The sequence below is a fragment of the Sordaria macrospora genome, chromosome 2, assembly GCF_033870435.1.
Source record: "Sordaria macrospora chromosome 2, complete sequence".
Taxonomy (NCBI): Eukaryota; Fungi; Ascomycota; class Sordariomycetes; order Sordariales; family Sordariaceae; genus Sordaria; species Sordaria macrospora.
The window spans coordinates 1,700,044-1,724,538 of NC_089372.1; the positions used below are offsets into that span (position 1 = coordinate 1,700,044).

Genomic DNA, 24,495 nt, shown 5'->3' on the forward strand with positions numbered 1-24,495 from the left:
TCTCATTTAGGCAGATCAGACTGCCGTTCGTCACATTGAGGCCTCGTGGTTTGTCTGGGTGCCTGGTGTGGAATGCAATGACTTCCGCTTTTGCTTTTATTAGTAAAGAAGTGCTCCTATGGTTCCCATGTCAAGATCTTGGTTCCTCCCATCCTTGCCACTTCGCTCGATACTTAACCTTGCCTTCGAATATCAAGGAGTCCAGCACCTTTTCCACTTCATAGTCTTCTGGCTCAGCCGGGGCTACCTCCCGCAGGACCTGGTCAGGGTCAGGGGCTACCTGATTGCCACCGCGGTCAGGGTCCGACGAGCGAAACGTGGAGGGAGTCATGGATACGCCAGGTCTTGGGCAAGGTAAGCCGGACAGTGGTGGGATCTCGTGGAGGAGTTAGTTTGTCGGGACATTGGGGTCTCGAGGCTTCTCTGGGTGCCGCGCGTAGAAGGCGATGACCTGATTCTTCGCTCCGTCAGTGTAGAAGTGCTCCCATGGCTCCCATGTGAGATTACTGGCTTTGTTCCATCCTTCCCACTTGACTCGGTATAACACATTGGTTTCAGCCCTCATGGAATCCACGATCTTCTCGACTTCGTAGTCTTCTGATACCGCTGGGGCTGCCTCTCGCAAGACCTGGTCAGGATCGGGGATCTCCCGATTACCAGCGCGATAGGGTTCCAGGAGCGAGACGTGGAAGGAGTCGTGGATTCGCCATGTCTTGGCCAGGGTTAACCGGGCAGCGGTAGGGGAGATCACCTGTGAAATCTTGAAGGGGCCATGAAGCATCTTGTCGAGCTTCTTTGAGGGGCGCTTGGTTTTGATGTGCTTACCGTTCAGCATGACCAACTGTCCCACCTCGTAGACCGGTGCCTCCGTTCGTTTCTTATCCGCCCACTCCTTCATCCTCTGACGGGCGCGGTCGAGATGTTTCTGAGCGTGCTCGTAAACCTGGTTCATCCAATGGGCGTAAAGGCGACTCCCAGGGTTGCGAGGGGCGCCGTCAGGGGGGTTGTGTGAAGCAGGGTGATAGCCGTAGTTGGCGTAGAACGGGGAGATACCAATCGACGACGAGATGGTATTGTTGTATGCGAACTCGGCAGTGGCTAGCAAATCTTCCCAATTGCTCATTTCGTAGTTGATGAAGGCACGAAGGTACATTTTGAGGATCTGGTTGAGCCATTCGGTTTGGCCATCGGTCTGAGGGCGGAAAGCTGTACTCATTCGACTCTTGATGCCGACGAGCTTCAGAAAATCCTTCCAGAGATGGGCCGTAAACCGGGAGTCACGGTCAGAAATGATGTCCAATGGTACCCCGTGCAATCGCCAGTATGAGCGGGCGAAAATCTTGATGAGGTCTTCTGTTGTCTTTTCTCCCACCTTAAGAGGGATGAAGTGGGCCATCTTTGTGAAGGGATCCACCATAACCCAAATGGAATCACAGCCGTTGGAAAGGGGCAGATCCGTAATGAAATCCATTGCAACGGACTTCCATGGGGCGTAATGAAGTTCCATGGCTTGGAGCAAACCATGCGGGGAGTGCCGAGGAGGCTTGTTCTGTTGGCATTCGTGGCAGCCGCGGACATATTCCCTGACTGATTCCTCCATCTTGGGCCACCAGAAGTTCCTGGTAATGAGCTCCATGGTTTTATCCATACCCATGTGACCGGCGACCTTAGTGTCGTGTTCTGAGTTGATGACCTCGTTCTGAAGGCTGGTGGGGATCCAAAGGCGGTTCTTTCGGTAGAGGAGATCGTCGAACTTTTCAAAGTCCTTGTCTGCGTCCTTCTGGGACTGCTCCATATATACCGGGTCGTTGACTCTTGCTTCCTTGAGCTGCCTGATAAACTCATCATTCCATCGAGGGGTAGAGAGACTGCAAAGCCTATCTTTTGACAAGAGAAAACTGCTTCCTTCTGAGTACGAGAAGTGTTTTTCTTGCAGGACCGTCGTGATCGGCTGGTCCTCACCTCCCCCTTTCTCAGGTTTGAAGCTTTCTTGACGGGATAGGGCGTCAGCTTTGCCATTCAAATGGCCGGGTCGGTAGTTGATGATGAACCAGAAGTTGGCCAGTTGGATTGCCCATCGGGCTTGGCGGCGGTTGAGGACTTTGGCGTGGGTAAAGTAGGCCAAATTCTGGTGGTCGGAGAAGACTTCGATCCTGTGCTTTGCCCCCTCGAGGTAGATCCTCCATCGTTCGAAGCTGTCGACGATGGCCAGGAGCTCTTTATCGTGGATCTCGTAGTTCATCTCGGCTGGCGACATCTTTCGCGAATGGAACGCGACTGGGTGAATCTTGCCATCCTCTTTCCTTTGGGAGAGTACTGCTCCAATCCCAAAGTCCGAAGCGTCGGTTTCCATGATTGCTGGCTCAGCGGGGTCGAAATGTGCCAGGACGGGCGCGGATACGAAGGCTCTCTTGAGGTCGTTGAACGCGTTGGTCATTGCTTCGGTCCATTTCCAAAGCTTTCGATCCAGGGCGTTACCTTTTGAGATGGCTTGGGCTAGCGTTGAGAACCCTTTGATGAACTTTCTGTAGAAGTTGGCGAAGCCCAGGAAGGATTGTGATTCCTTCAAGGTTTTGGGAAGCTCCCAGGCCAGAATTGTTCTCACTTTGTCATCAGCCATACCAATGCCTTCTGGGGAAATGATGTAGCCTAGGAATTCAACCTTCTGTACCCTCCATTTGCACTTCTGGGGTGCGACAGCCAGGTGGTGGTTTTCTGACAGCCGCTTCATGACTTCCAAAACCAAGCGGTCATGTTCTTTTTCCGTGTCTGCGTATATCAGGATGTCGTCGAGGTAGACGAGGACGCCGGCGTCGATGAGGTCCATGAAGAGGTGATTCATCATGGCTTGGAAGGTTGAAGGCGCGTTGATCAATCCCATGGGCATGACTACGTACTCGAAGAGCCCGTATTTGCATCGGAACGCTGTCTTCCATTCATGTCCTTTGGCCATTCTCACCAGGAAGAATCCTGATTTGAGATCGATCTTGGTATAGAACTTGGCCGTTCTGAGGGCATGCTGAAGCTCTGTGATGAGCGGTATGGGGTGCCGGACGGGGACCGTCATTCTGTTGAGGGCTCGGTAGTCGACTACCGGTCTGAGAGGATCGTCGGGATCCTTTTTATCGACGAACATGAGGGGGGCGCCACATGAGGCGGTGGACTTTCTGATTCTTCCTGATTTCAGCATTTTATCAAGCCAGGGTTTGAGGGCGTCGAGCTCTCGCCCGCTCATAGCGAAGACAGGCCCCCAGGGCGGCGTTTGGTCGTCGATGATATCGATCTTGTGATCCCAGGGCTGGTGGTCTGGCATTCGCATGGCGGCTTCCTCGCTCATGATGGGGAGGAAGGCTCGAAATTCTTCGGGGACTGCTGCAATGGCGGCGTCAATCTCGGTTTGGATGCTGGCAATGGCGATGGTGGGGGGAAGCCCAAGGACGATCGAGCTGGTGCAATTCTGCTGACAATATTCTGATGAGAACTTGATTTCCTGTGTTTTGTCAAAGAAACAAGCGGGCTCGTGTTGCTGCAGCCACCAGTGGGGAAGAATAATGTCGCACTCGTCATCCATTGTTGAGAGCTCGAAGTTGAGGCGGGTATAGTGATCTTCTTGGTGCCGTAATACGACTGCCTCGGTATAGTATCGTCCTCCCATCGTGTCGACCGCCGCGTTGAAGCCCATAAGGGTGCGGATGTTGGCTCGTTTGATTAAGGGAAGCTTCCAGACACGTGCTTGGTGAAATGACATCACTGGGATCGAGCTTCCTGGATCCAAAAGGACGCGAACAGGATGTTCCACGTCGTTATAGAGCAGGGTCATTCGTACGATTGGTCGTGAGCCAGAGTAAGGCTCAGGGCAGGGTTTCTTTCGGGGTTGTTCTGTCTCGTCGTCGTTAAAGCTCAGCCTTTTCAGAGTGCAAACGACGGGGTTGACACCAGAGTGAGGCCGAGGTGATCCACGTGGTGCTTCATGGTGGCCACTCAAAAATCCGAGTCAGAGTCTTGGTCCATATCCATGGTCTGCATGGCTCTGGTGATCGCGGCCGGTTTGGCCTTCTTGAACTGGGCTTCGTCATCGAGGGCCTCAGCTCCCTCTTCTTCACGGTCGTCGTTCTTGCGTTTGGTTGAGACGGCGGCCGTACGTGGCTGTTGTTCTTTTGGCTGGGGCAGGTCCTTGCCGTTGTTATCCTTCTTTGCAAAACATTCCGTGGTGTAATGGCTGTCCCGCCCGCATCGCCAGCAAGAGACTTGGTCCTTCTTACGCTGGTCGATATCCGCTTGATCGATTCCTTTCAGCGCGTCGCGGTTGGATGACCATTTCTTGTCCTTGGCTGAGCGATCGGGTCGTTTTGAGGATTGATTTGGGTCGGAAGGGGAGCGTGAATCCTTGCGAGGCTGTTGGCCCGATTTCGAGTGCTCCGTCCTCGAAGCGGGCGCGCCTTTTCCCATCTGATAGCCCGGGGCTTGAAGCATGTTCTCGTAGACCCGTCCTGCTTCTCTGACTGCGCTAATGAACTCGTCGTCAGTCTCGGGTACTCCTCCCCTCATCGAGTACATTAGTTCGGTGATCTTGGAGGGGAGGGTTCTGGCGATCTGGTTTTGGAAGGTGGTTCCAGCCCAGCCAACGGTTTCGTTGAGGTCGAGCAGTTCAGTGAGATACTCAGCTGTGTCTCCGTTGTACTTGAGCTCTTCCATCTTCTTCGCGTTCCGGTGTCGTTCTGAGGGATCCTTGAATCGCTCAAGGGCACTCGAATATCCTTTCCAAGTGTCTTCTACGCCCATGGACTGGATCTGACGCGCTCGTGAGTCGTGCCACTTCTGGGCTTTGTCGGAGAGCATCGAGCCGAGCCAGTTGATCTTGTGACTGTCGGTGGGGAAACTGGCTGCGTACGCGTGTAGATACGCGTTGATCCTGGCCCACCAAGGTCGGAAGGAGTCGAGCTTCTTTCCATCGTATGTGGGGGGCTTGTTGACCGAGGAGTAGTGGGTCGAACTTGGGGCTTTGGTGGCGGCACGTTGCTCGAGCACGCGGCGAATGGAGGCGGCGTCGGGAGCTTGTTGGCCGGAGCGCTCGAAGGCTTCCTGGATAGCCTTCTGGGCACTCTGTTGGACCGTCGAGATCTGTTCCTCGAGCTCCTTGAGCTGACGAGGGTCGACGAGCTTATCGAGGATGTCATTGAGCTGGGCGTCTTTGGCGGTGGCCCAGGTTTCGACGTGGCCGAGGACGGGCTGTTGGCGGGTGGATTTTTCGTGAAGCGCCTTGATGGCTTGTTGTTGCTTGGTGAGGGCGTCACGAAGGTGGTAAACGGCTTTCTGGCGTTCTTCGTCCTTCTCGCCGTATTGAGCGATGGCAGTCCACACCTCTGAGGCGAAGCGGGAGCTAGCCTGCTGGACTTGTTGCTCCAAGCGGGCGATCTGGGCTTGAGAGGCCTCGATACCAGCGTCGAAGAGGGCGGTGACAGTGGCGTAGTTCTTCCTCAGGATGTCGTATTGTTCCTTGAGGGCCGTGAGGTCTCTGGTGTGCTCGTGCCCTACGGAGAGGGTCATCTCGCGCACCTGGGCGTGAGCCGCCGCGAATTGGTCATGGAGGGCGATGAGCCAGGGAGGGGCGTTGGTAACCTGGACCAAACTTCTGGGGATAGCATCATCGCTGTTGGTCATAACAGTATCGAAGTCGCCTGGGTGGTAGAGGACCAGGGAGGAGTTTTCGACCGAGGGGACGGGCTGATCTTGAGGTGAAGCCATTGTGATGGTGATGTGTTAAAGAGTTGGATAAGGATCGTTCGAGAGAGAAGTAGTTTATCTGTGACAAGGGCAGTATTCTGGGCTTGGAACAGTAGTTCAATTCAGCTGATAAACTACTTTGGTCTCGAAGGCCTTGTTGGTCCTTTCAACCTCTAGAGGAAGGCTGGGCTTCAAGGCCTTCTTATGCCAAAGGGAAACGGTACCTATCTAGTATGTACGGGTCCTTGTCACCTGAGCCTCCAAGGCATCTAGCGATCTGCATACATGTAGGTCTTTCTCGTATGACACCAGGAGTGTGGCATATGCCCGTTTGACAGTGTGGCATATGCCCGTATGCTACCAGGAATGTAGCGTATACCCGTATGCCACCAGGAGTGTAGCATATGCCCGTATGCTACCAAGAGTGTGGCATATGTCCGTGTGACATATAACTAAGGAGGCAGAGGAGATTCTATCCGATTTTTTAAAAACCAGATGGAAGTAAGGGGAGCAGGATTCGAACCTACAACTTTTTAGATAACACCAAAGGTAAACCAAGCTCAGATCTTCCCAACTAAGCTATCCTCCCCTATTGTTAATAGATTTTGAGTATTTAGGAATAGTAATAATATAGTAGATTATATTTACGAGTTGAAATTATAAATTTAAAGCGTTCAATAACATAATAGTTTGATTTATGCTATTAACTTTAGAATAAATTAAAATACATTGTACTAGTATAATTGAAATTTTGTAATATTAGTATAATTGTAAATTAATTTATTTATTAGAAAGTTAGCTAGTATCGAATACTAAAAGAGTTGTATCTTTTGATTTATTTAATATATTAAATTCAGCAGCTTTGCTATTTTCTAGCGCTAATATATTTATTATTCATAATTTAATAGATATCAGTTTATTCCATTCAGTTAAATTGAACTTAATAGTAATAGCTAAGGTATGACAGGCTGGGATGCATATGCCCAGACGGCCCTACCTACAAAAGATAGGACGATGTTCTGCTTGCAAGGCAGAACTCGAAATGCACACTATATAGCCAATGTCAACCTGTGACATAAGGAGCTAGTCTTAGTATTGTTATGAAATATTTTAAAGAAAATGGCAGATAGTTCAAAAGTTTATTACAAATTATTCAAGGATATATTAAGAATAGTTTGAGAGTATACGTACGTAGTAACGAAGTATTGAGCGCAATTATTTAATGATTATTATAAATAGGATCTAAATTATAGAAAATATTTAAAAGATATAAATCTCAATGTATTTTTTTTCGTAAGAAATTTCGGATAAGTGGTTAATTATTTCTCTATAAAGAAGTTCAAATAAATAGCTTATTATTTTTTTATGGAAAAAGAAAATATAAGTTAATGAGCGTAGGTTAGATAAGAATTTATTTACAATGTGAAGCTTATCTTAGCGTATCCACTTAGGTAAGCAGGCTTATATAAGAGTGTCAGGTTATATGAGCACTCATTGCCATTTGAGGCTGACTCTTAGGTTGTCCAAGTATGCGATTGAAGGAACTTAAGCGTCAAGAAAAGAGGTTGTAGTAAAAAGAAGATTAAGGGTCATCCGAACGCCATCCTGTGGTCATTAGGGATTTCCCTCATGTTCAACGCCACTGAGACGAACTGTTGAAGAAGTTGTTAGGAACAGGAGAGGATATATAACGTTGTTTGATGAACAATCCCAATGCAGGCATCCAAATTGTCATGGCTTGGTGCCATGCCTTCTGATTGGCTGCATTACCTACATGCCTCATTTGTTGCATTTACCTGTCGGACCCACTTCCTATTTCATTTTTGTGTTTAGTCGTGCCAGCCAGACTCGCACTTCTCTTCTCTTTTACTCTCCATAGTTAATTATTTATTACATTTGTTAGGTTATTCGTGCGCACTGCCCTCGAGACCTACGTGCCGTGACACAAATCCTGTGGGAACTTTAGCATAAGAGATTGTTACGTGATAAAAGCATGTTTGTATATGATGTGGGAACGTTAAGGCCGTGACGTGAGGTTCCGTTTAAGTGCTAGCGAGGATCTTTTTAAACGTTAGCCCCGCCGTAGCCGCCATATTTATAGCACACTGCAAGTGCGTAGGCGCGACCCGGCCAACCGCACTTCCCCGGAGACCTGGACGATGGGATTTCTTTTCTTCTTCGTTTCCTGTTCACTCTAAACTCTCACTTTGGTGAGATATCAAGTCAACCTAAAAGCTTCAATCCAACTCCTTCAACCAACTTGATTTTCGATGACTCAGAGACTAACAGCATGAGGCTCTCGCTCGCTCGAACGGAAGACCGCGCGCGAGTGCAACATCACGGCCCAGCCCGTGTTCCCATTTCAAATTCAGCTGCCGCTTTGCCGTTGCTTTGTTTTTCCGCTGTTCACGGCGTCCCCCGCCTTGCATCCTCTCAAAAAGTCCCAGCTGAAGGACAATTATTATTCAGCTTCATCCATTAGCTCCCAGCAGCCATTCAAATCCCATCCCAGGCTACAGTTAAGCGATTAAATGATTACTTATCCAATCCGATGGCCGAGCGAACGATGTCCATCCCACTACACTATGTACTTGGCATGCATGTCTCGAGCTCTTCGACAACTCGACCACTGATGTCATAGCTCATCCTCCGTTTCCAAATCGGGCAGTTATGGCGAACTGGCGGGTGTTGAGCAGCACAACGTACACTCAATCTCACTTTTTTTGAGATTTGAAATGTCGCTGCCTGCTTTCAGCCTCCTTTTACTGCTGCTGCAGTGTTAGAAACCAAACTGCCCGAATCGCTACACTTCCCGAAGACCCGAGAGGACCCGAATCCCGACTGAGATGGGGATAGTGTCACCCTCACTGCGTTCAGACGGCGCGGGCTGGTGGTCGCGTGGTGAACGGAATGGAGCCGCGCTCATCGCAGGGAAGCATTATCGACCTTTCCCAATACCATCGTCGCCTACCTCGGACATAAGCGGCATCTACACATGCATATAATGATCTCGGGACTTGGGAACAGTCAGCAACTCCACCGTCTGGATATGGCCGTCCTCTATTGTGTAGGCCTATACACGTCGAGATCGTGATGCAGGCCGTGTCCCATCATCCCGGGATGCAGACCGCTATGTCAGATCCGCCCAGCATCCACTGTTGCTTTCTAAAAGGAGCAGTTACTGATGGTGTCGTTATAGATGTCGTCGTCCCTGGCGAATCCCACGGGTCCCTCAGCCCTATGACAGCCTCGTATTTCCGGTCCCGCGGTTCCAGCCTCAGGGACCGCAGCCGGCTTGGCTTGTTACGTCTGGGTTTGCCCCCGTACACCGACATATCTAGGTATCTGGGTATTTGGTCTCGTCTCTTGAAACGCTACTGCCTAACTATGTGGCTATTGTGGCGATCTGTGATATCTGGTGCTTACTGTCTGGACACTTCTAGATCAAAATACCTTTCCGCGGGGGATTCTAAGCCATGGATGTTTGGATGTCACGTCGGATAGTCCTTGCTCGGTCATCAGCAGGGTAAGTTAGTGATAGAGCTTCAGGGCGATTGAATCCTTGGTCTGTGAGTGGAGAAGAAGGGGAACATCATATATGGGTAGGTTGAGAACATCACTTCGGTTTCGTTGGAGAACAGAGGGGACATTTTGTGTAGGTCATGCTTCGAAGTCTTCATGGTGATAGCTGCTGCGCGTTGCAACGTTGACTCAAGACTATGACCACATCCATATGAACGACAACCGGCACGCCGATGTAAGGCTCACAATCAAGCCACAATCGGCATTGTGACTTGAAGGTACGTGAATGTTCGAGATTCAACAGGTCCAAGAAAGAAGCTTGAAAGAAGACTCCACGGGACATCAGTCTACAGTAACCAGTAACCGGATATCACATCATATTCAACCGCCACCTCAGTGATTACTGACATAAGAAAAAGCTGTTATATCGGTAGATAGTAATGGAATAGGCCCAATTCATCTCGATGAGAAACCAACACCAAATGCTCACCCAATGTCGTGAAATTGTGATGCAATCTTCATAGGTCAAGTTATGTAAGGCTTGGGTAACTAGTTAACCCAGTAGGGGTACCACTAGCAGTCTCATTTCCAATAATTCGTGGCGTTCCAAGACAAGACAGACATTTGCACACAAATCATCACGACCAACAAAGTGTACCGTGTATACACTACCAGGTATTGCGTTCGTATACTACAATGACTAGTTGCTGACCGTGAATCCTGACGTTCTTTGTAAATAGTACACTACTACTATGTGGAAAAAGGGATGCGCTAAAACCAAGTGGTAATGTCAATGTCGTGCCAGCTCGTGTGTTGCGCTGACTAAACTCTCATTTTCTCGTTAGTCCCCTGTTCTCCGGCCTTCGTCCGTTAACGCACACTCCCAACCACACACCCGACACCATCGTCGCTTAACCCCGAAGCATGGCATGTACGTTGCAGGAAGTATCTTTTGGGAAGAACCTTTTTTGTCATTCTGCGATTTTGCATCCGTTGCCAAAAGAAACAAGCATAATATCTTGATGCCTGAAAAAGGGCTGAGCTAGTGTATGTACTTGATGATGACGATACAAATCACGAATGGATGGATTCCAAATTCGGCTCGACCGGGTTCTTTTTCTTCTTGAGGCTCTTGGGGATAATACGTGATCGATCTGCTGTTTTGTTTAAAGTAGAAAGGAAAGTTCGCAACTTCCATCCCGAGTCCCGAGATACAGAGAGACTGCAGTTCAAGTTTTTTTTGTGTCTGTGTTTGTTCAGATCAACAGGCATTTCAGATTTCGGGCCATCCCACCGAGAGAGAGTCATCTTTTCGTTTCAGTAACACCCTTACCCTTGCCAAGACCCTTGCCAAGCCCATACGCCAAGCCGGGAAGAGGCTGTACAGAAGCTGTACGGAAGCCGTCACAACTGAACGAAACATGTCCGAACCTCAGCGCAGCAGCCTGGATCCTGCACAGGCCACACAGCAACCCCTGAAACGTACATTTCACGGTATGTAAACATCACCTACCCCCTAACCATCCGTTCAGCATGCCATATTCTAACCATCAATAACACTCGGAACAGGGTGCTTGACATGTCGAAAGAGAAAGGTCCGGTGTAAGGGAGGCGATCCATGCCAGAACTGCGCTCGCATGAACATCACCTGCCACAGCTCCTTTGACACCAACCTTCGCATCCGGGTATCAACACCGACAGGCGCAAAAGATGTAGAGACCACATCCAGCTCCAGCCGGTCTTCAAGGCCAACGCCTTCAAATCAACAAGAGTCCCAGTACCAACACCAGTACCAACACCAACACCAACAGCAGCAACAGCCCATGGCGGCATTCATGACCTTTGACGGACATAGCCAGTCCTTCGTCCCCGAAGACCCGAACCACTACGCCGGGTATCCCACCTCAACCGTCTTCGGTGGTGGTTCGTCCACTTCATATGCTCAAGTCCCAGCAGTGACCTACGCAAACTCCAACATGGCTGCGGCCAGCTCGAGTACCACTGGAAATCCAGACATGACCCAGTTCCAGTATCAACAGCAGTATCCAGATGCTGCCGCCTGGGAATATGACTACCCTTATGATCCGAACGACCCTGACAACCTTGGCTATGCCTATGATGCCTCGCTGGATATGAGCAGCATGCAAGCTCCCCTACCTGACGACTCGCAGCATGGCGGCCACCAGGACGCTAGTGGGTGGTATGGATATCCGGCACAGGGAGGAGGGTCGGGCCAGCAGCAGAATTGGCGGTAATGAGGGCGCTCTTCTGAAATGGACTGATCGTCTAGTGATTTCCGCACCTGATGGTATAACATGGGGGATACAATCTTTATTGCTTGCTGGTGCACTTGCATGAGCTAGGGGCATAGGACTGCCCCTGGTCGAGAATAGTCGATGGAGGACATAATATGGCAAAACTAGAAGGATACGCAAAAGAGAAACAGGGGAATCGAGTGATACATAGTGATACTAAAACGATTAGATGAGAGATGCATGATAAAATTGTACATGAGATTGAAGGGGAGAATCAGACGAAAACAATGTGGAGTACACGAAGGGATGAAAGATTCAGGGACTTGATTGTATTGTTAATGGGTAATGATAGGAGGTAAATACCGAACTCATGCACTGCATCCTTGTGCGCTTGACAATGTGATCTTTTGGCCGGACACTTGACGTTCTTGAATAGTGTAATATCGAGTCGTTGAAGGATGAAACTTGACTGATTCGAGCCGGGTGTCGTGGCGAGAACATGGGCCGTTTCGGCCTCAGTTGTACTGATGAACAGGATGTCGTTGCGATGCGTCTCTTCGTGCAAGGATAACTGGAAGGGCGGAATGGCTTCTTGTCGTCGGTGTTGGTGGACTTAAGAGTCACGTCGATTTCTTTGGGATCCAGAGTTATTTAACGCTGCCTCGGTGTGACAGACCGGATGAAATGAGGTTCATGTTGATGTTGGTGCTTGGTAGATGTGGTTGTAACAATGCACAGTGAGTCGCTCGGCGTTTGAGTCACTCTAGCATATCGCTATATCGGGAATATGCTGCATGATCGCTCTGGCCGTGCACTTTGGACCCCTGGCGTACCTGATACCGAACATCCACACCCCACTTTCCCCTCCAAGACCTGCCCTGCGCCTGGGCTGGGCCCGCCGAAATAATTCTGCCCCGCCGATTTGGTGTTCCTCTCCAGGTCCCGTCAAGGTTCGCGACACGACACCATCGTCACTTCTGTCTCCAGCCCTATATACTTGCCAATCCCAGGACGAGCCTTGAATAGCTTCGTAGCCCCCAAGGATCCCGTAAACATGCTCGACGTCAACGATTTCAGTATGGCACCCTCAGCGCATATGTCTCTCCACATTCTCCTGCGCCAATTCGCATGTGTCCATCAGGCGCATTCCCGTCTCCAAAGCACATGTCGCCCGCCCCAACATGCTAACCTGTTATTGTGCTCTGAATAGTTGCCGAGCGCGGCGGCAACCCCGAGAAGATCCGGGAAAGCCAGCGCAAGCGTTTCGCTCCTGTCGAGGCCGTCGACGAGGTCATTGCTCTCTGGGAGGATCACCGCAAGAGTATGTGTTGCCTGTCCTGCGCCCTCGATGCCCTTTATTGCTGCCCTGCAAACAAACAAAAAAAGGAACTCCATCTGATCTGATCTCTCTTCGTGTGTAATAGCCGCCTACTCTGCCACCCAGCTCAATGCCAAGATCAACGAGGTCCAGAAGCAGATTGGCCCCAAGAAGAAGGCATATACCACCCATATCCGCGACAATTGTTCCACGACCGGCTGCTCTAACACTACTGCGCTCGTACTAGGCCAAGGAGGACGTCACCGATCTCTTGAAGCAGAAGGCCGACCTCGAGAAGGAGAAGAAGGATCTTCTCGACTCTGCCGCTGAGAAGGAGAAGCTCCTCAAGGCATGTCCTCCGGATCTCGACCTATAAGCATTGGTTCAGCGGCTAACACCCTCGAAGGTCAAGGTCAAGACCATCGGCAACCTCGTTCACGACTCCGTCCCCGTCTCCAACAACGAGGTTAATATTACCCAGCAACACAATGTCTATTTCTCGAACAATTGCCTGACAAGGATATAGGATAACAACACTGTCGAGCGCAGCTGGGCTCCCGAGGGTGTCAGCTTCGAGAAGAAGGATGTCCTCTCCCGTTAGTTCGCCCCTACAAACACCCGGGCATACAAAACAAGCGAGACTGACAACGGCTGGATATTGTAGACCACGAGGTTCTCAGGAAGCTGGATGGCTATGACCCCGAGCGTGGTGTCAAGGTTGTCGGCCACCGCGGCTACTTCCTGAAGAAGTGGGGTGTTTTCCTCAACCAGGCCATCATCAACTACGGCCTCGAGTTCCTCTCCGAGAGGGAGTACACTCCCCTCCAGACTCCCCAGCTCATGCTCAGGGAACAGATGGCCAAGACTGCCCAGCTTTCCCAGTTCGACGAGGAGCTCTATAAGGTTACCGGTGACCAGGCCGACAAGTACCTGATTGCTGTGAGTGGCTCCGGCACCCTTCGTGACTGGTATGACAACAGAGATACTGATGCTATTGTGTGTGTGTAATAGACCTCCGAGCAGCCCATCTCCGCCTTCCACAGCGACGAGTGGCTCCAGGCCAAGGACCTCCCCCTGAAGTACGCCGGTTATTCCACTTGCTTCCGCAAGGAGGCCGGTGCCCACGGCAAGGATGTCTGGGGCATCTTCCGCGTCCACGAGTTCACCAAGGTCGAGCAGTTCTGCGTCACCGAGCCCGAGAAGTCGTGGGAGATGTTCGACCACATGATCTCCAACTCGGAGGCCTTCTACCAGTCGCTCGGCATCCCGTACCGCGTCGTCGCCATCGTCTCGGGCGCCCTCAACAACGCGGCCGCCAAGAAGCTCGATCTCGAGGCTTGGTTCCCCCACCAGGGCGAGTTCAAGGAGCTCGTCTCGTGCTCCAACTGCACCGACTACCAGTCCCGCGACCTCGAGATCCGCTTTGGCGTCAAGAAGCAGACCGACATCAAGAAGACCTACGTCCACTGCCTCAACTCCACCCTGACCGCCACCACCCGCACCATCTGCGCTATCCTCGAGAACTTCCAGACCCCCGAGGGTGTCAAGGTTCCCGAGCCTCTGCGCAAGTACCTCCCCGGTGCTCCCGAGTTCATCCCTTTCGCTCCCGAGCCCGTCAAGGAGGTTAAGGAGGGCAAGGGCGGCAAGAAGGGCGAGGCTGCTCCCAAGAAGGAGGAGGCTCTTCCTATTCGCCAATAAAAAGATGGATGTCTTGTAGTTAGGTTAGCTGAGGTTGTTTGTGTGGTCCTGGTTGAATGATTTGATACCATCTCAGTTCAGCTGTCGTGCCATAATACAATGTGAAGGTACTGATATGGATGCTGACGAGGGCGTGGATAGTACATATATGGTAGCGTATATCGGTAGAGGACGGGAGTGAACGGTGCTAAAAGTATGTTGTCCGGAATCTCCAGTAGGCAAGTTAGTGTAGTGATTCACTTCAGCAAGCAAAATTCGATAGACGGGTCCAGGAATTTGGGAAGCAATTGAACAGTTTCTTGCATATCGCGATATATGTACGCCAGTTCTCGATAACAATCAACGAGGGCAGATACATACAAACGTTGGCCTAAGTACAGAGAACATGCGACTGTACTATGAACAAACATAGCTCGCAGACATGCCATACAACATCAACTGTGCCCTCCAGAGAAGCATCGTTCCGACATGAGAACCAATGGCCCGTCGTTCGCTGGCCATCCCTGATCCCATATAGACAAAGGTCAACAACTGCCCCTTAAAACCCATCAAAACCTCACTAAGGAGAATGATACCCGCCGCCTCTCCCGATTCAAACCCCCATCCAATCATTTCCCAAATCACATTGGTGACAGACAGCCTTTGCCACCAGATTGATGTGAACACATGAAACAAAGGTATAGTGCCGAAATCCCCCCCTCTCTATATCCACAAAGTTGAGCTGACCGAGGCTCGTTTAAATCAAACACCGAGGGGTAAATCAACGTAGGAAAAAAAACAGGAAAACCAAAACTTTGATAGCAAGAAAAAAGGAGACAAAGCACTTGACTTCTCTACTGTGCGCCAGTGCTTCCCGTGAAAAACAGAACCATGTGTCGTGAGAATTGCGTGCAACAGCGATGGAGTGGGCGGCCAAGCTCCACATGCGGTAGGACTGGTTGTGCTTCGGATCCCTCAAGCTCTCGTGTAATGAGAAGATCTTGCTCTCCTTTTCGAGATGTGCCAAACCATTTCCCCTTTGTCTTGAGAGAAAGATAGCACCCAAGGACTGTTCGACGTCTCAAGAGACGTCTGTCCGTACCATGCTGTATGGGGTTGCCACACCACCATGTGCCGTCGTGAACCGTAAGAAGCAACATGTGCTGCAAATAATGACCGTTGGTAACGGTTGAGATGTGCCTAATGTGTCGTCTTTATGTGTGCGTGAAAACCCCCGATATGTGCCTCGTGGAGCTCATGAAAAGGTCCGACAACTGAGCGCGCCACTGCTCGTGAGAGATGTGGTCATCCCTCTAGTGACCGCGAAGACAAGGTCTGGTTGCCTTTGTCTTACATTACCACACACTTTCCGTTCTCGTTGGTCGCCGTGGGGTTATTTGACTTCTCGACCTCGCCGATGAGAAGCTCAAATGCTCTGGCGACGTTCTCGTTATAGCGAGCACTAGCCTCAGTCCAGGCGCATTTGTACTTATCGGCAAGGGCCTTGCCATCCTCAGGGGTGACCTGGCGTTGTTCGGGGCGCAGATCACTCTTGTTGCCAACGATACAGATGGGGACGTTATCAGTTCCCTGTTTTAAGTCAGTAAAAGATCACAGAATTTTGTCAGACAATGTCCGGATGGACAAGGCGCTACTTACCAAGTGGTTGAGAATCTTATCTCTGATAACCTGGACCATCTCGAAAGATGCAAGGGAAGAGACAGAGTAGACCAGCATGTAGCCGTGGATGCCGATGAAATGTTTGCTATTCAAAATCGAATATTCATCCTGTTCAAGTGGACCATGTCAGTAAAATGCGTCACCAATGGAAACCCCCATTATTTGGGCAAGGTGAGAAACGACTGAGGAAAAAGAAAACGTACCTGGCCAGCTGTGTCGACGATCTCGGTTGAGTAATCCTGATTCTTCCACCTGATTTCCTTCGAGAAGGTGTTCTCGATGGTGGGGTAGTAGGATTCGACAAAGTGTCCATCCACAAAGCGAACAGCGAGTGAAGATTTGCCTGTGACCTCGGTTAGCGTCTGTTGTTCATCTTTCACTTCCATATCACTTTGAGATGAAGTTGCAAGCAGCACATCTGCTCTGCGACTTTCACGCCACCGACATGTATGCTTGGTGTACGAGGGTGACGGCAGTGTGACAGCCACGCGGGTTGTATATTGAGATGAGGGAAAGGGTGAAAAAACATAAGAGGTGAACTTACCAACGGAGCGACTACCTACGATGGCGATCTTCCGCTGCTTTGTGGCGGGGGACGGCATTGTGAATGGACGTCAACTGACGTGGGATGCGAGGAGCTTGGGATTTCGAACTCGTGAATATGCGGATACGACTGATTCCAGAGTCGTTACGCGTGGTTGTTGAAGCTGGGAGAGAAAATCTGTGCGTGAGATGGAGTGGTGAGGTGAAAAAGGTGAGTGAGGGTTGGTGAAAGTTGTGAAGGTTGAAGGTTGAATGTGGGATGTGGTCCAAGTTCAGAAGAAAAACAATTTGTTGTTTTGAATGGCCCTGGCAGGCGGGCGACAGCGGAGTGGTACCGGCTCGTAACAATTGAGAAAGCTTGTGAGCCAGACAAGGAAAGAGCGCCCTGCCACTGCCACCTACAAGTTTGGCGGCCAGAGTCTAGGCAGTTTGCGGTAGTAGTGTAGTGTAATTCTAGGCGAGGGCAGGTACGTACTGTTTCCCGCTTGAAACTGGTATGGAAATCGGACCGGAGTTCTGGGACTTGAGGAAAAGAACGGTCCGGCAAGCCCGCTACGTAAAAAGACTGAATAAGGTGCCCCTGTTTGCACGCCTAGAACTAGGCAAGTCCGAACAAATATTCAAGTCCGTATAAGATGAAATTGGATTTTGATCTTGCATCGATAATATGTCTACGGTGATAGTATGACTGATCCCCTTCAGCATTATCATGAAAGCCGTGACCGAATCCAGAAACGAGATCTCTGCCGCCGATTTCCCAAGGGTTCACCTCCGACTGGAAATACGTTGTCAGGGTTGTACAAGTCATTGGTGCATGGTCCCACTCGTTGACGACCACGCGAGACGAGTGTCAAGAGTCGTTCCTTCCCTTCTGTCTCAACTCGACTCGTCTTGTCGTTGCGCCCATGAGCGCTCCATCAATTACACTGCAAGTGCTGACACTCGATCTGATAACTCACTGACAGGCAGGTTTATGGTAACCACGGTCGCTGCCACCGTCTCTGCCGGCCCTGTCTCGCGTGCCATGTCTCAGACGGACTCTCACAGCGGCGGCAGCGGCCAGAGACAAAGAGACAAGAGGCAGCCGAGCCTGTATTGGACGGAACTTGGTGGGGTACGCGGGGATTCTTGTGAGGTAATATAGTGGAGCCTTCCTTCTCACCCCACTGCTTCCGTTGCACCTGCCGCACCTTGCGGCTCAGCAGAAAGTCGCTAAAGTTCGCCTTCAAGGTCCCCACATTTTCCTACTGCTAAGCCTCTAAAACACCAGGCCTGGACCCTGAAATTCGGTCATGAACCACGAACTGCGGCATGAAGGGACCAGTTGTTTCCATGCCTTTTGGGGAAATGAGAGTTGAAGGTGGCATGTGACGCGTTTACAGCTGGTATGGTGTTGAATCAACGTACTGTAGGTTATACGTACGCTTGGGGTATCGCTTTAACAAGCTGAAGTGGAAAGTTTTCACAGCAACATGACGGGATCGACTGCGGATAGATTCATAGAGAAGCAGGCAGACTAGCTCACTATCTGTGTACTACCATATCTCTGGACCCTGATTTCCATGACGACTCCGAAGCTCCGGAGTCATCTACGACCATCCGAGCCTCTTTTTGACCGGAAGTTGTGTCACAACGGACCACAGCGAGCGGACCGAACTTTGCATCATGCTAACAGAGACTATCCCGTCTTTTGCGTCTATACCTAGGGCGTCCAGTCCGGACAATGTAATGCCCATAAAGAAAGACATTGTTACAAGATAATGTTTACAAAAACTCTACCATCACCTATGGTGAATGTTTGCCAAAGGCCCAACTGTGTGTTCAGATTAGGTGGTCAGTTTCTTTTGGAAACCGTCCGAATGTATCCCAAACCAAACCAAGTGAATCCATTCCTTGCGCTGAAGTTGGTGATGACCAAAGTTTTCCGCCATCCTGAAGAATCCTGAATGTTCTTCTCCACATTACGCACCATCCCAACCAACTTCTCCAGCCAGTTGAAGCCAGTACGAAGCCAGTATGTCAGCTTTCTTCCCGCACGTAAATCGTAACTCTATTTCCAGTAAGTACCCAGACCCTTCCTCCGTACCAGAACAAACCCCATGTGTATCGTAGCAAACCCGCAGCCCATAACCCCAAAACCGTGGACCAACCAGTTGAAATTCCCCGGAAAAAAAGCAATAAAAGCAACGCCATGTCTCACTCATAGAAGCCAGAATGTTTGTCCAGCCCTTCGAGTGATTAATCATCGATAGTGTTTCAGACGCTAGACTCTGACTTGAGGATGCTGACCAGTCTCTGGAGACGCGCCATAGCAGAAGACTCGTCACCCTCCTTCGTTTCCCCAGATCCACCCTGGGCTTCCTCGACTCTCTGATGGTAGATAATGAACTCGTTGAGGGAGTCCACCAACGGCTGGATGCTCTTCTTAGGGTGAACGGAGATGAACCTCTCCTTGATAGGCTCGCGCAGGCAAAGGTATCCCAGCAAGATGGCAAGGTAGCCGAGGGCAACATTGAGCTGAGCTTTCTCCTTGGAATCCGCCTGTGATATCTCTTGTGTTAGTATTGGTCTTAGTGCCTTGCATGCTGTGGAAAGACAACTTACATCGGAGGTCTTGGAGTGGTAATCAGCATAGAGCTGGATCAGTTTTTCTAGCTGTGGCCCCGGCGAACCCGCTCGCGTGTCAAGAGACTTCCCAGCCGGCGGGTAATAGACGCAAAAGTTAATCATTACACCGAGCATCATAATCAGAGACTCGTAGACTTTGGACAGGAAGGCATCAGCCTTCATGGAATTCAAGACAACGTCAAAGGCAACACATGCCGATTGCGCCAGGTTCTGGAGGAGCCCCTTGTTGACAAGCGTTCCCGAGGCATCATGGTTGTGATTAGTCATGTTAAGCGTAATCCTGAGGGCGAGGCTCTCGAGATCGTTGAACTTGTCCGCAGGCCGGGCCAAGGTTGTTTCCAGAACATCGGCCACAATCGGCACGTATTGAGTCGTCCATTTGGGGCTGAGGTGAGACTGCATAGCGTAGATGGAATGACCTTCGAGGACATACAAGGCGAGGAAGAAGTCGATGGCTGCTTGCTCTTTCGGGAAATCCCAGCACGCCTGGTCGGACGCACCAGCGGCCAAAATTGCGAAGAGCTGATCGGTGACTTCCGAGGAGAAGACTTGAAATTCATCTGACATCTGAGTCGACTGCCGCATGATCAAGTCTAGGCACTTGAGCGCGAGCGTTCTGGGGGATACAAGCTCAGGCAAGGCGGTTTCCCATATTGGAAGCTTCAGCAGAGAGGCCTTGATCGTCCCTAGTGTTGTTTGGCCGTTTCTCGACACATTCTGCTTCCTCTCTTTCGCCAACAGAACAATATCTCTTGGCTCCCCCAGAAGTCGCTCAATCAGAGCTGCGAAGCCTTGGGCCTTGAGCTGCTGGAGTAACAGCGTTGAAGCCGACGTTGCCAACATGTTCGCGACAACCGCAGCGATTGCAAAACCACCAATGAGGTCCGTCTCCTTATCGAGTGACTTGAACACATCATCAGCGCCGCCATGATTGCGAAGCTGTGACCGAAACGACTTTTCATTCGTTTTCTGAGCAAGTTCGAACAAAGCGCCTCTTCGTAATGACGAAGGCTTCTCCAACGGTGAGCCCACTCTGTCCAAGATATCCTCGATTTCGTCCGCAAAGCGGCTGTTGGCACCGGCTTGTCGCAGCTCGTGAATACTACGAACGGCTCCTGTGTTGACTGTCTCGTCTTCTTCGTCCTCGAATGAGAAGACGTCGAGAGCAGCACTTTTGGTCATGCGACCAATGTTGAATAGTGCACCACCAGAAAAGCTCTCATCTGTCCCCATACTACCTAATCCACCCCCATCGAAAAACGGGTCCCTTTCGGCCAACATTGACCTTTGCTGCGTGTACGTGAACTTGGGACCTGATTTCTTGGTCGCAAGTATTGGTCGAGCAAGTCTCTTTGACGGGGTCATGGCTGAAGGATTAGGCGAGCTTGGATCTTGGAACTTGGGGGACTGTTTGCCTCGGGGGCTCTCTTGCAGCGAAGAATTGTCGTCTTCATCGGAGGAACTGTCTTCTCCTTTTTGGGCTACCAAAGCATCGATCAAGCGCTTCCGCCGTTGCGGCGCAACAGTAACAGAGTCCTCTGTTTTTCGCGAGGGAGAAGGATTCCTTTGCACGGGCAATGGTTGTGGTTTTGGCTTAGTAGACGAAAGGCGTAGCGGAATTTGATGCTTTGTTGCCGTACTTGTGAGGAGGGACTGGGAAGAGGAAGCATCCGCCATCTTGACATCTTTTATGGGCGTGTTAACGGCCTTTTGCTGCACCCTCGCCACCGGTAGTGGTTTTGCTATCTGTTCCTTCGAAACATTGACGGGCGTTTCGGTGCTGGACGGCGATGAGTCGGGGGTCGAGTATGGTCCTGCCAGTACGTCTGTTTGTTCCGAATATGTCCGAGTGATCTTTCTCTTCTTTGCCCTAGCATCGTCCTCGCCGGTTTCTACGCTACTTGGCAGTGGCTGGCTATGCGACTCGTCGTGGAGCCTTGGCTGGCTGGTTCGACCATATTTCTGTCTCGAACTAGCTGATAGCCTGCCTCTGTTGCTAGAACTGGCGGTACGAGATACAGTAGGTCGAGGTTCTGGCGAGCTTGGTGGTGATGGAGATGTAACGGTAGCAGTCACAGAGGCTTTTGTGATGATGTCTTCTTCGCTCTGGTTCGTCTTGACCGAAATCGAGGATGCACTCCTGTTCACGGAGAGTGAGGAAGTTGAAGCTCCGACTCGCCTTCTCGCAGCTTTTCCATATGTGGTGACGCGCTTCTTGGGGGGAAAGTCGTAATCGCTGAGGCTGGCCATTGTGCTGACTGTGGCCGACCACCAAGGGGACGAAGTTTCGATTAACGGGTAGCTTGGACAGCGATGGAGATGTGAATCGGTTGCGGGGACGCCGAGATAGTATTAGAGCAACATGCGGGGAAACTGTGGAAAGTTTGGCGGCTGAAGGTCGAGATGTCGGTCAATGGCAGTTCCGGCCAAGTAAACGTGTTGTGGGTGGAAGTCCGATGCGCGCAGCTCGTCTAAGGCGCGTGTCAATGCCGGTTCATGCGGTGGTTGTAGCGGCGAATGGGAGCTGGAGGCATGAGCTTATAAGGTAAGGTTCGAAACGGGGAGGTTGTTGTTGGTTGGAGCGAGGTAGGTACCTTAATGTTTGCGCGGTGTAGTTGACTTGCGACGATTGAGGTTGCGGTGTTGCGCTTCCGTCTCGCCTTGGTCGATCCAATGTTTTGGGAATGGAAGAAGTCGAAGTGGAAGCGGGTGTCATTGTGAGGAAACCCCACAATCTGCTCCCGGCACCTTTTCCACCACGGTGCCTGCCCTGTGGCCCTGTGTGTGTTCAGTGGTTCGCTGCGGTGCGCGTGCAGGGCGGCGGGACTGGGCGGCGGCAGGGGCAAAGGCAAAGAGAAGGTTAGCACGGTGACCCTGCAGATGCATGTGGTGGTCTGTGCTTGCCGTTCCCCTCGAGACGCACGCTTATGCCCACTCCTCTTTCTTAATCGAGTTTCCTAAAAAAGAGCCTTTGATGTTATCGTCCCGTCTCATTGTGTACGTACAACGACCTTTTATCTCCAATTGCAAAGCACGGATACCGGCACCGCAGGCATTGTTTGAGACAAAAATCGTGGGGTTGCCAAGGTCGATCAGTTAACTCGCAGTAGGTGAGTATTTCATCCCATCAGATCTCACCTTGATGGCTCTCGCTGGAAACAGCCTTCGGGGTCCGCCGCCCCCGTTGGAGCTCTTCGCGGGCGGTCTCACGGCGGGGTTCCAGATCGCGGGACCCAGTCCAAGAGCGGTTCCCAACGGTTTCCACTTGAACGACTCGGACAACCCTGAGCGGCGGGCAGGGATCGGTCCAGAAGGCTTTCGCAAATGCAGTATTTTTTTCTGATCTGAGAATCGCTCAAAGTCTCAAAGTTCCCCTTTCTTGTCCCAGTTCCCGCATCCCGCCACGATCCTCTTCCGGTTAACGGAGAAGCCCAGACAAATAGTAAGTACACACGCTACCTTGGCAAGCCCGCCAATTGCTGTCCCTGATTGATACTCTGCGACGGCCGAAGTCCCACCGTTTATCAGCTCTGCAAGTGGGAGGGGTTTGGTGGGACCGTTGTTGATACAACACTTCACATCCTGCCTGTTTGGGCGCGGGTTTAGTAGAAACTATCTGTTCCTCGGCCCTTGGGGGTCGAAGGTTGCGCCTCCTCGTCCTACCACTTGGTCGCGTCCTCGACCCCAATCATGAACCCCTCTACTCAATCTGTTTGTCATCTGTATCTGCCACTGGCTACAGATAGGCAGTCTACCATTGCCTGAGGGTCCCTTTTAAGAAGCATCTGATTCCCATTCACAGACACTTGTGCTGAAGACTATCTTTCTTTACATCGACCACATCACTTACACGAAACCGATTCATAGGGTATCCGTTATCACGACTTTGGCACTTAGTCCATCCTCCTATAATCACATCCTCCCACCAAGTCAACATGTCTACCACCTCCGAGATCGCGCCCACCAAGTGCGTGGGCCCCGACTATCGCGCCGAGGAGCAGAAACCCTCCGCCACCGTCTCGACCGCCGTTGACCTTGCCAACGTTACCGTTCTCTCTCAAACTCCCCAGCTCATCGCTCTTCTCAGGTGCGTACACCTCACTTGAGTTACCTCTACCCGACCACCTTCCTCCGCAGCCAGACACTGATCTCCGATGGTTACACTACAACAGCATCATCCGTGACAAGGGTACCGACCGCGGCGACTTCATCTTCTACTCCAACAGAATCATCCGTCTCCTCGTCGAGGAGGGTCTCAACCACCTCCCCACGATCGAGCACCCCGTCACCACCCCCGTCGGCCGCGTATACGATGGTTTGGCGTTCCAGGGCAAGATCTGCGGTGTCTCCATCATGCGCGCCGGCGAGGCCATGGAGCAGGGTCTGAGGGACTGCTGCCGCTCCGTCAGAATCGGCAAGATCCTTATCCAGAGAGACGAGGAGACTGCCCAGCCCAAGCTCTTCTACGACAAGCTTCCCGAGGACATTGCCGACCGCTGGGTCCTTCTCCTCGACCCCATGTTCGCCACTGGTAAGTCTAGGATATTTTGGAAGGGGGTAGAACCAGGTGCATCGCAGTTTCCACGGGCTAACATCTGTCGTGCGTTAGGCGGATCTGCCATTATGGCTGTCGAGGTGTTGAAGTCTAGGGGAGTTCCCGAGGAGCGCATCATCTTCCTCAATATTCTGGCTAGCCCCGAGGGCATCAGCAACTTTGCTTCCAAGTTCCCCAAGCTCCGGACAGTAACTGCCTTTATCGACCAAGGTCTCGATGACAAGAAGTACGTTTTCCTGCTCGCCTCCTCTTGTTCGCGCCGAGAAGAAGATGAAATTTGAGGACTGACTGACTGACTCTAATTTGCTATAGTTACATTATCCCCGGTCTCGGTGACTTCGGCGATCGCTATTACTCCATGTAAAGGTTTTGAAAGGGCGGCGTACGTAAGAGATATCGTTGGTTGTGTGATGAAAGTTCCTGGTAGTGTGAAGATCGACTTTGGGAAATGGCGGCGTTTATCTGAGAGGACTTTGGATGCCAAGCGTAGTATTATGGAATACCCACTCTGGAAAAGTAAGAAAAATGAGTTTTTTTTCGTGTTTGCTTCAGTTCGTTCATCGAAAATTGGAACTGCAGTGGCATCGGATCCG

General features: G+C 51.1%; 7 protein-coding genes and 1 non-coding gene across 8 annotated transcripts; 3 read left to right on the forward strand and 5 right to left on the reverse strand.

Moving 5' to 3' along the window:
* Positions 1–388: 388 nt before the first annotated feature.
* SMAC4_13218 (uncharacterized protein) lies at positions 389–1,654 on the reverse strand (the record flags this gene model as incomplete). Its single annotated transcript, XM_066091318.1, has 1 exon — positions 389–1,654. The coding sequence occupies one exon, from the start codon at positions 1,652–1,654 to the stop codon at positions 389–391; it is 1,266 nt and encodes a 421-aa protein (XP_065946047.1).
* Positions 1,655–3,981: 2,327 nt separating this feature from the next.
* Positions 3,982–5,547, reverse strand: SMAC4_13219 (uncharacterized protein; the record flags this gene model as incomplete). The annotated part of the gene is made up of 1 exon (XM_066091319.1): positions 3,982–5,547. The coding sequence occupies one exon, from the start codon at positions 5,545–5,547 to the stop codon at positions 3,982–3,984; it is 1,566 nt and encodes a 521-aa protein (XP_065946048.1).
* Positions 5,548–6,226: 679 nt separating this feature from the next.
* On the reverse strand, positions 6,227–6,313 carry SMAC4_13220. Its single transcript is given in 2 exon segments — positions 6,227–6,259; positions 6,268–6,313. It is a non-coding gene; the product is annotated as a tRNA-Lys (tRNA).
* Positions 6,314–10,667: 4,354 nt separating this feature from the next.
* SMAC4_07012 (uncharacterized protein) lies at positions 10,668–11,501 on the forward strand (the record flags this gene model as incomplete). The annotated part of the gene is made up of 2 exons (XM_003349612.1): positions 10,668–10,740; positions 10,816–11,501. The coding sequence occupies 2 exons, from the start codon at positions 10,668–10,670 to the stop codon at positions 11,499–11,501; spliced, it is 759 nt and encodes a 252-aa protein (XP_003349660.1).
* Positions 11,502–12,555: 1,054 nt separating this feature from the next.
* SMAC4_07013 (uncharacterized protein) lies at positions 12,556–14,517 on the forward strand (the record flags this gene model as incomplete). The annotated part of the gene is made up of 8 exons (XM_066090549.1): positions 12,556–12,577; positions 12,712–12,822; positions 12,926–12,996; positions 13,067–13,168; positions 13,226–13,285; positions 13,346–13,415; positions 13,484–13,758; positions 13,831–14,517. The coding sequence occupies 8 exons, from the start codon at positions 12,556–12,558 to the stop codon at positions 14,515–14,517; spliced, it is 1,398 nt and encodes a 465-aa protein (XP_065946049.1).
* A 325-nt stretch (positions 14,518–14,842) lies between these two features.
* Positions 14,843–16,994, reverse strand: SMAC4_07014 (uncharacterized protein). The gene is made up of 4 exons (XM_003349614.2): positions 16,721–16,994; positions 16,380–16,519; positions 16,156–16,284; positions 14,843–16,086 (listed from the first exon to the last, which is right to left on the reverse strand). The coding sequence occupies exons 1-4, from the start codon at positions 16,776–16,778 to the stop codon at positions 15,847–15,849; spliced, it is 567 nt and encodes a 188-aa protein (XP_003349662.2). The 5' UTR covers positions 16,779–16,994; the 3' UTR covers positions 14,843–15,846.
* Positions 16,995–17,845: 851 nt separating this feature from the next.
* On the reverse strand, positions 17,846–21,878 carry SMAC4_07015 (uncharacterized protein). Its single transcript, XM_003349615.2, has 2 exons — positions 19,324–21,878; positions 17,846–19,260 (listed from the first exon to the last, which is right to left on the reverse strand). The coding sequence occupies exons 1-2, from the start codon at positions 21,595–21,597 to the stop codon at positions 18,976–18,978; spliced, it is 2,559 nt and encodes an 852-aa protein (XP_003349663.1). The 5' UTR covers positions 21,598–21,878; the 3' UTR covers positions 17,846–18,975.
* A 1,084-nt stretch (positions 21,879–22,962) lies between these two features.
* On the forward strand, positions 22,963–24,493 carry SMAC4_07016 (uncharacterized protein). Its single transcript, XM_003349616.2, has 4 exons — positions 22,963–23,434; positions 23,520–23,878; positions 23,957–24,128; positions 24,215–24,493. Exons 1-4 carry the CDS (start codon positions 23,283–23,285, stop codon positions 24,264–24,266), a joined length of 735 nt encoding a protein of 244 aa, XP_003349664.1. The 5' UTR covers positions 22,963–23,282; the 3' UTR covers positions 24,267–24,493.
* The last annotated feature ends 2 nt before the right edge of the window (positions 24,494–24,495 follow it).

What these genes read in the sequence shown, in the direction of transcription:
- SMAC4_07015 (XM_003349615.2), bottom strand. Translation starts at nt 21,597, where the DNA reads ATGGCCAGCCTCAGCGATTACGACTTTCCCCCCAAGAAGCGCGTCACC. An exon ending in ACCACTCCAAGACCTCCGAT is followed by an intron (nt 19,261 to 19,323) that starts GTAAGTTGTCTT and finishes GAGATATCACAG; the next exon opens with GCGGATTCCAAGGAGAAAGC.
- SMAC4_07016 (XM_003349616.2), top strand. Translation starts at nt 23,283, where the DNA reads ATGTCTACCACCTCCGAGATCGCGCCCACCAAGTGCGTGGGCCCCGAC. An exon ending in CGACCCCATGTTCGCCACTG is followed by an intron (nt 23,879 to 23,956) that starts GTAAGTCTAGGA and finishes GTCGTGCGTTAG; the next exon opens with GCGGATCTGCCATTATGGCT. An exon ending in CAAGGTCTCGATGACAAGAA is followed by an intron (nt 24,129 to 24,214) that starts GTACGTTTTCCT and finishes AATTTGCTATAG; the next exon opens with TTACATTATCCCCGGTCTCG.
- SMAC4_07014 (XM_003349614.2), bottom strand. Translation starts at nt 16,778, where the DNA reads ATGCCGTCCCCCGCCACAAAGCAGCGGAAGATCGCCATCGTAGGTAGT. An exon ending in TCGTCGACACAGCTGGCCAG is followed by an intron (nt 16,285 to 16,379) that starts GTACGTTTTCTT and finishes CCACTTGAACAG; the next exon opens with GATGAATATTCGATTTTGAA. An exon ending in ATAAGATTCTCAACCACTTG is followed by an intron (nt 16,087 to 16,155) that starts GTAAGTAGCGCC and finishes GACTTAAAACAG; the next exon opens with GGAACTGATAACGTCCCCAT.